Source organism: Ictidomys tridecemlineatus, chromosome 12, assembly GCF_052094955.1.
Source record: "Ictidomys tridecemlineatus isolate mIctTri1 chromosome 12, mIctTri1.hap1, whole genome shotgun sequence".
Classification (NCBI taxonomy): domain Eukaryota; kingdom Metazoa; phylum Chordata; class Mammalia; order Rodentia; family Sciuridae; genus Ictidomys; species Ictidomys tridecemlineatus.
Window position 1 is genome coordinate 118,797,576 of NC_135488.1, and position 7,690 is coordinate 118,805,265.

Below are 7,690 nucleotides of genomic sequence, written 5' to 3' on the forward strand. Positions count from 1 at the left end.
AAGCCATTTCCAAGTTTTTGGAATCTTATAGGATAATCTAACTTAAAACAGAAGAATCTCCCAAAGGCCATCTTAAAATACACTTAATCCTTATACTAGTTTCAAAAGGCAATTATGTTCTCATGTATGTTTAAAAGTTCTTTTCATGGAGATATTTTTGCTTTGTTTTAACCCCTCTGAGGTGTTACTAGTGAGAGTAGCAGCATTGTTGAAAATCCTGACATACAGGTAGGTCCCTCTGTGCAAATTCTCCAGTCTTCACAGGAAGCCACTAAAACAGAAGCCCGAATCTACGCAATCTTGAATACAGAATACCCAAAAACAGGATACTGTAAACGACAGTTTATTTAGTCATTTTGTTTACAACTGAAACTCTGGGAATTCAAAATTAACATCCTTGCCTGTGAGCTTCTTATAGACACCAGAAAAGGTTTCAACCTACAAGGAAAAAAAAATGAATCACAAATTAATCAAACTTAAATAAATGCACACACAGACCCCAAAACCTGACGTCTGTGAAAATGTCTGGGCATGATTTTCCTCCTGGACAACCAGGGGTGAAAACTCCTCAGGGCATCCCCCCAGAATCCCAGGACCAGGGACAAGCTCGACTTCAGCCTCCCTGGACAGACTCTGCATCCTGACACAGTGCTATTCCTCCTCTGCAGCACATGGATGAAGCCAGGGGGTCGGCGGGTGTCCCCCACCACCCACCCCGATGTGTGAAAACACAAGCCTTCCTCAAAGCCAATCCCGGGTCACTTCCATTCCTCCTAACAAAAAGGTAGAGAAATTAAAGTGTCCAATTTCTAAAACATCCTCAATAGAGAACCTGGCACATAGAGTCCAAAGGACTTGGGTAGAGGTGACAAAGGAGCAGCCAGCCCTAAGCCAGACAGGCGGCCCTGGGGTGTACCCTCCTCCCAGCAGTCAGGCCCCTCCACCAGTATTAGCCCCCCACCTTGTGTTCCACGTTGTTCTGCTGTGCTTTGTCCAAGTGAACTTTTATAAGCCGGCTGCCATCCAGCTTCACACGAATCCTCTTGCCCACAATTTCACTCGGGAAGACCAAGTCCTCAAGGATCGCATCATGCACAGCTGTCAGAGTACGGCTTAAAAAATAAGCAGAAAATTAAGCAATCTAGCAATGTCTGTGCCCTAGTAAGCCCTGGAGGACACTTCTCAGTCAAAACAAAACTCCTGAAATCCAACCTCTCATGGAAGAGAGTTAACAGTTCTGTCTCTTCTATTTTAAATGTGACACCCTGGTAAACTACATGTGCACCAAGCCATTGTGAGGACTTATCTCTATTTTCACACGGTTTTAAAAATAACCTCTTTACCACTTTATGGATCCTTGTCCAAAGTAATCTTTCAAAAATACCAATATGATCACATAATTTACCCACTAAAGGTCCTTTAAGAGCTCTGCATGGCCTCTTAAGATGTCACCAAAACTCCTGTACTATTCCATCCCCAAAGGTGCTGTTCTCTCATATTTCTGGGATGGTGGCCCCAGCCAGGTGGACCCTGATTTTCCATCCATCCCCATTATGTAAATAACATGGATATCTGTTCCTTACTGGAGCAGCACCACCAAGCTCACCAGCTGCCGCCTCATCTACCAATCAAAAAGGTTCAGCTGCTCAGTCCTTGATTCACAATGGGATTATACCTTGTAAACCCATCAGCAGCAGGAAACACAGAAGTCAAAGAATATTTAATACACCTGAACTGCTGAGCGCCCTAGCTTAACAAGAGTCCACTGAAGACTGCCAGTTGTTCCCTCTTGAGATCGTGAGGCTGATCAGGAGCTGTGGGCTGTCACTGCCCCACATCATGAGGACTGTATCACATATCACTAGTCTGGGAAAAGAGCCAAATTCAGAATTCCAAGTACAGTTTCTATCGCTTTTGCATGACTTTACAGTCAAAACAAGCCAGGGACCATCTGTAATTCCCAACTTTTGGGTACCTACTATGTACCACAAGATGCCAGGATTGAGTCAAGAGACAGTTCTTATTTTTGACATTTAAAGCAGACTGATATTGTGGCTACTTGTCTAGATCTCAGTCACCACAGGGTAGGTAACAGACACTATGTCGTGCTCATTTGTATTTTCTATCTGGCAGTACCCACACACACAGGAACTGCTTTCTAGTGGATCTCAGGATCCACGATCCAAAGTCTTCATCAACTTTCAAAGTCATTACTACTCATTAGTGAAACATTCTTATAGTACTTGGAAAACACACTACTGTGAAATTAGACAATTACTTCCTTTAAAAAGTAAACTAAGGGGGCTGGGGATGTGGCTCAAGCGGTAGCGCGCTCGCCTGGCATGCGTGCAGCCCGGGTTCGATCCTCAGCACCACATACCAACAAAGATGTTGTGTCCGCCAAGCACTAAAAAATAAATATTAAAGATTCTCTCTCTCCTCTCTCTCTTTAAAAAAAAAAAAAAGTAAACTAAGGGCTGGGGATGTGGCTCAAGCAGTAACTCGCATGCGCGGGGTGCTGGGTTTGATCCTCAACACCACATAAAGATGTTGTGTCCACTGAAAACTGAAAAATAAATATTAAAAAATTCTCTAAAAAAATGTAAACTAAAACAGAAACAAAGTTATTCTTAAGAGTCATCTCTCAAATTCTGTTTTTAAAAATCATTTAAAAGGGGAAACAATGGCAATGCAACTTTAATAATCACAAACCATGGGAATGAAGTAGTTCAGAGGGAAAGAACCCTTACATAGCCAAAAATGAGGGGTGGGGCTACTGAAAAGCAAAATCAATCTGAAAGCAGGTAACCAGTCTGGAAAAGTGGCATAATCACCACAACCTGCTAAATGTATCTCAGGGAGTGGGAGAATAAAGATCAGAAGTCCATCTCACTTCTGCCTCCATCTCCAACTATGCCCACCTCTACTGTACCTAGCTCGCTTTCCTCAACAGCTAAGAACTGAGGATTTCCCTTTCATTCTATCCTTTGCTGAAAAAATGGACAGACTCATCTTTTACATCGCTGCTCTATTATACTGTATAAATGCCTATGTGAATCACCTGACCTCTACATCTAGAATGAATTCCACAGAGGAAACCAATGTCACTCAGTCAAGATTCTTAGTGAATAGCTTAGGAAGAGCCAAGTCCTGACTGAGAACATCTGGAAATCCCAGGTTTGTGAGGACAGAGCATCAATCAAGGCTGCAGATCCGGGAGACAGTCCCTTAGCTGTGTTCCTTCGCTCAATTAATTCCTCACAGGTTTTCAGAACTGGGATTCCAAACCCCTTCTACCTTCTAAGTGTCAAGATTTAAAAAAAGAAGCGGATTAAAAGAAAAAAAAAAGAAGCTAGTCTCAAGCCTGTGACCTTCCTATCTATATCTGCCTCCTGAGATTACAGGTGTGCACCAAGGCACCAGGCCCAAAATATCCTGAATTCTTATGCCACTCCCACTGCCCATGAAACAAATTCAAAATTCTAGAAAATCAGACACCTCCTTTTCCCATCCTCAGGCTCCTCTCCCGTCTCACAACAATCCCTGTTACACCCACAATACTAAGGTTCCCATCTCTATTTTCTAGGTATTCATAGAACAACTTTTAAAACTTGTCAGCACTGTTAGTTAACTGAGCAAACTCTCCTGGGCTTGCGTCCGTTTTCTCGTCCATGAACTAGGGAAAACAATACTATGATACATTCCTAAGTGCGCCACTTCTGGCAGTTAGAGAAATAGCCAGAATAGTTTTTTTTTCTCAAATTGGTCCCTAGGGAAGAGTCTGCAGGGATCCTGGAATCCAAAATTTGAGAAACCAACTACTAGAGACACTAAGAACACAAGGCCTAGTTCAGGAAGTCAACTATTAAGTCTATGCCAAATAAGCTGAAGCATCAGAAGGGCACCTCTACTGTACCTAGCATGCTTTCCTCACGCCTAAGAACTGAGGGTCTGGAATCAACTCTACAGAGGAAACCAATGTCACTGGGTCAAGATTCTTAATGGATAACCTGCTGCAATGTACAACACACCTTGTACAAATCACACGCCAGACAGGAGCGCAGCACAATCCAGTCACAGCTGAAAAACTCACCTTCTGGGACGCTTCTGCTTGTTTTTCGTGCGGCTTTTTCGAGTTGGTTTAGGCAGAATTCTCCTCTGTAAGGTAAAAATTATATGAAAAAAAAAAACATAAGCTGACAGAAAGCTAATAACTGTTGGGTTTTTAAATTTTTTTTTAGTTGTAGAAGGACACAATGCCTTTGTTTTTATTTTTTCATGTGGTGTCGGGGATCTATCCAGTGCCTCATCATACTAGGCAAGTGCTCTAACACTGAGCCACAACCCTAACTGTTGGTTTTAAAAGAAAAAAGTCAAAAGTTTAGGAAAAACCTAGACCAAACAACTGAGGAACCCCTTTCTATAAAATTACTTCCAGAATTTTCAATAATTCAGAATCCACAGCTTATCTTACCTAAGTAAAACTCCCACATTTCTGACATCTTCCCATACTCAACAAAGCCCATTACGCAACACAAGCAGCAGATGACAGTTGATTTTTATAATATTTCTAGTTGTTGATAGACCTTAATTTTATTATTTATATGTGCTGCTGAGAATCAACCCAGTGCCTCACATGTGTGAGGCAAGTACTCTGCCACTGAGCCCCAACCCCAGTCCCAAAAGTACTACTTCTTATATTCCCAATCAATCCTGGCCCTTTATTCCCCACAGACTAATTTGCACCAAAGCCAGATGTGAAGTTAAAACACTCATTCGCTCCCTTCTCTACAAGGTATCCAGTGGCATCTTTCAATCTCAGAGCCCATGTCAGATTCAGCCGAGGATCAGCACAACCTCACAGGCCCTCCTTTCATCTGGTTGCCCTGTCAGCAGCCCACTAGACACAAATGGCATTGTATCATGGAAAGCCCTTCTGTGACTGAACAAACCTCTCACACTGTTCTGACTTCTCAAGAGAACGTACTCAATCACTTAACTCAACATGACCACAACTTCCCCGGCTCCCTACCCAGCGTGCTTGTACTCCTAACAGGGTTGTTGTCTGCATTGTGATCAGCAACACAGCTTAAACCAAAGTACTTGGTCAAATTCAGGAAAAAGAACCTTCAACAGTAACAGATACCTGAGCAATAAAAACCACATGCTTCCCACTGAACTTCTTCTCCAATTCACGCACAAGCCGGACTTGGATTTTCTGAAAAGATTTCAGCTGAGGAACTGGCACAAATATGATGATAGCTTTCCGACCACCACCAACTTCAATTTCCTTTAAAAGAAAAAAAAAAGGTCAACAAGCTGTCGCAGACCAGACCACCCGGCTCACTGAGATCCCTTTCTAAACATCACTTTGCTAGGTTTAGACCTGGCTTGAGTGTGTGCGCAGGTCCATGAGTTGCGACCTAAGCTCACCCACAGGGCCTTCAAGCCACTGCAGGTGGCTCTGTGAGGGCCGATCAGGCAGACGCACGCGGCCCGCCCTGTCCTGTGCCATGTGATGCCAGCAAGAGGTCATCACCAGAGAGAGCCCCTCCAGAGCGGAGTCAGACGAACCTTCCCCAGCACCCACCTGGCTCGGCCTCCCCCACGCCGGGCACACCTGGCACGCCCAGCTTTTAGCTCGTGAACCTAACGACGACCCTGCACGCAGGCCCAGTCTCCTCCACCCAGGGGGTGAGACCAGGGGGCACCGGCTCTGACCCCAACGCCGACGGCGGCGGTCCTCCCAACGCACCGCGGGTGCGCCTGGGCGCAGTTCCGCGGAACCCCGGCGGCCCCGCTCACCTTGGCCGCCGTGATGTTCAGCTCCCGCAGCTGGGCCTTGAGGTCCGAGTTCATCTCCAGCTCCAGCAACGCCTGCGGGCACACACAGCGTGGGCGCCCGGCCCGCGCGCCCGTCCGCCCGCCCGCCCGCCGGGTCCCGCCCGCGCGGGCACTCACCTGCGAGATGCCCGACTCGAACTCGTCCGGCTTCTCGCCATTGGGCTTCACGATCTTGGCGCTCGAGCTGAACATGGCGCGATCCTGGGGGAGCACGCGCGGTCAACGGGGCGGCCGCCGCCCGCCCGGCCTGCCAGGGCCATCGGCGGGCGCGGGCCGGGTAATCCACTGCATCCCACCGCCGAGGCGAAGGGCCCACAGTCCCGACAGACCCCATGGGGCCTTTTCCCCGAAGCCAGCCGAAAAACGCGGCAGAGCTTAGGCCCCGTACCACCTACCTTGAAGAGAGCCGGCTTAGAAAGAGGCCCAGTTCTCGCGAGATCTCATCATATCTCGGAGGCGGAAGGACAGAGGCGGGAACACCAAAAGTAGAGAGGCGGAAGCCGGAAGAACCACTGAGAAGCAGCAGGACAACTAGAGAGTCCCGGAAGTGGGTCCAGAGCTCGAGTGTGCGGGCTTCGCTGGTTGGTCCTGGAAAGCGGCACTGGGTGTCCGCTGGTTGGGCATCGGGTTAATACACACGTCATAAAACGAGATGGGAAATACTTCTTTGTGTTCTGTTTTCTGGAAAAGACTGTGGAAAATTGAAATTAATTCGGCTTGGAGCATTTTGACAAATTCTGTGAAATCAGAGTCTGAGGATTTCTTTTTTCAATTTTTAAAAATAATTACGGACTATTCAAATTATCTATTTCCTATTGGGTGAGATTTGGTAGTTGGTGCTTTTTAAAGAACTGGTCCATGTCGTCTAAGTTGTCCAATTTATGTGTGCTAGCAAAGGAACCAAGTAGGAATGTGATGCGAGAGCCCACAGAATGGGAGAAAATCTTTGCTTTTGGGACAGAGGATTAATATCCAGAATATTTAAAGAACTCGAAATACTTAACACCAGCTGGGCAAGGTGGCTCACGCCTGTAATCCAATGACTTGGGAGGTTAAAACAGGGGGAGGGCAAGTTCTAGGTCAGCCTCAGCAATTTAGGAAGACTTCACAAATGAGACCTTGTTTCCAAGGTTAAAAAGGCCTGGGGATGTAGCTCCCTGATAAAATGCCCCAAGGTTATAATCACTAGTAATAAAAATTAACCCCCAAAATCAACCCAGTAAGTGGGCAAATTAACTAAAAACTTCTCAAAAGAGATTAAAATGACCACCAAATATATGAAAAAAAATGTTCAACATCTCTAGCAATTTGTAAAATGAAAATCAAAACTACACTGAGATTTCATCTCACACCAGTCGGAATGGCAATCAACAAGAATACAAATAATCATAACTGATGGAAAGGATGTGGGGAAAAGGAACACTTTTACATTGTTGGTGAGATTGTAAATTACTACAACCACTATGGAAATCAATACGGAGGTTTCTCAAAACACTAGGCATGGAACCACCATGACTCCTCTATAACTTCCCTTGGTTTTTATCCTGAAGAATTACTATACAGTGACACTTGAATACCCATGGTTATAGCAGCACAACTCACAGTAACCAGCCTAGGTCCATCAATGAATGAATAAAGAAAACGTGATATATGTTCACAATGGAGATTTATTCAGCCTTCAAGAAAAATGAGAGGTGGAGGTGGGGGTGTGCTGTAAGCCAGGAGGGTGGGCACTGGCCTCTCTTCCCCGTGCTCAGCATTGATCCCCAGCTGCAGCCACCACCCGGTCGTCCTGCCTGGCCCATCCCAGAGGTGAGCCTGCAAGGTTCCTGCTTGTGTCCCTGGA

General features: G+C 45.8%; 1 protein-coding gene across 1 annotated transcript; it reads right to left on the reverse strand.

The window, feature by feature from the left end:
* Positions 1 to 327: 327 nt before the first annotated feature.
* Positions 328 to 6,367, reverse strand: Rps7 (ribosomal protein S7). Its single transcript, XM_078029731.1, has 7 exons — positions 6,240 to 6,367; positions 5,962 to 6,045; positions 5,806 to 5,877; positions 5,147 to 5,290; positions 4,094 to 4,158; positions 962 to 1,112; positions 328 to 438 (listed from the first exon to the last, which is right to left on the reverse strand). The coding sequence occupies exons 2-7, from the start codon at positions 6,034 to 6,036 to the stop codon at positions 361 to 363; spliced, it is 585 nt and encodes a 194-aa protein (XP_077885857.1). The 5' UTR covers positions 6,037 to 6,045; positions 6,240 to 6,367; the 3' UTR covers positions 328 to 360.
* Between the last annotated feature and the right edge of the window lie 1,323 nt (positions 6,368 to 7,690).

What these genes read in the sequence shown, in the direction of transcription:
- Rps7 (XM_078029731.1), bottom strand. Translation starts at nt 6,036, where the DNA reads ATGTTCAGCTCGAGCGCCAAGATCGTGAAGCCCAATGGCGAGAAGCCG. An exon ending in TCGAGTCGGGCATCTCGCAG is followed by an intron (nt 5,878 to 5,961) that starts GTGAGTGCCCGC and finishes GTGTGCCCGCAG; the next exon opens with GCGTTGCTGGAGCTGGAGAT. An exon ending in AGAACAACGTGGAACACAAG is followed by an intron (nt 439 to 961) that starts GTGGGGGGCTAA and finishes TTTTCCTTGTAG; the next exon opens with GTTGAAACCTTTTCTGGTGT.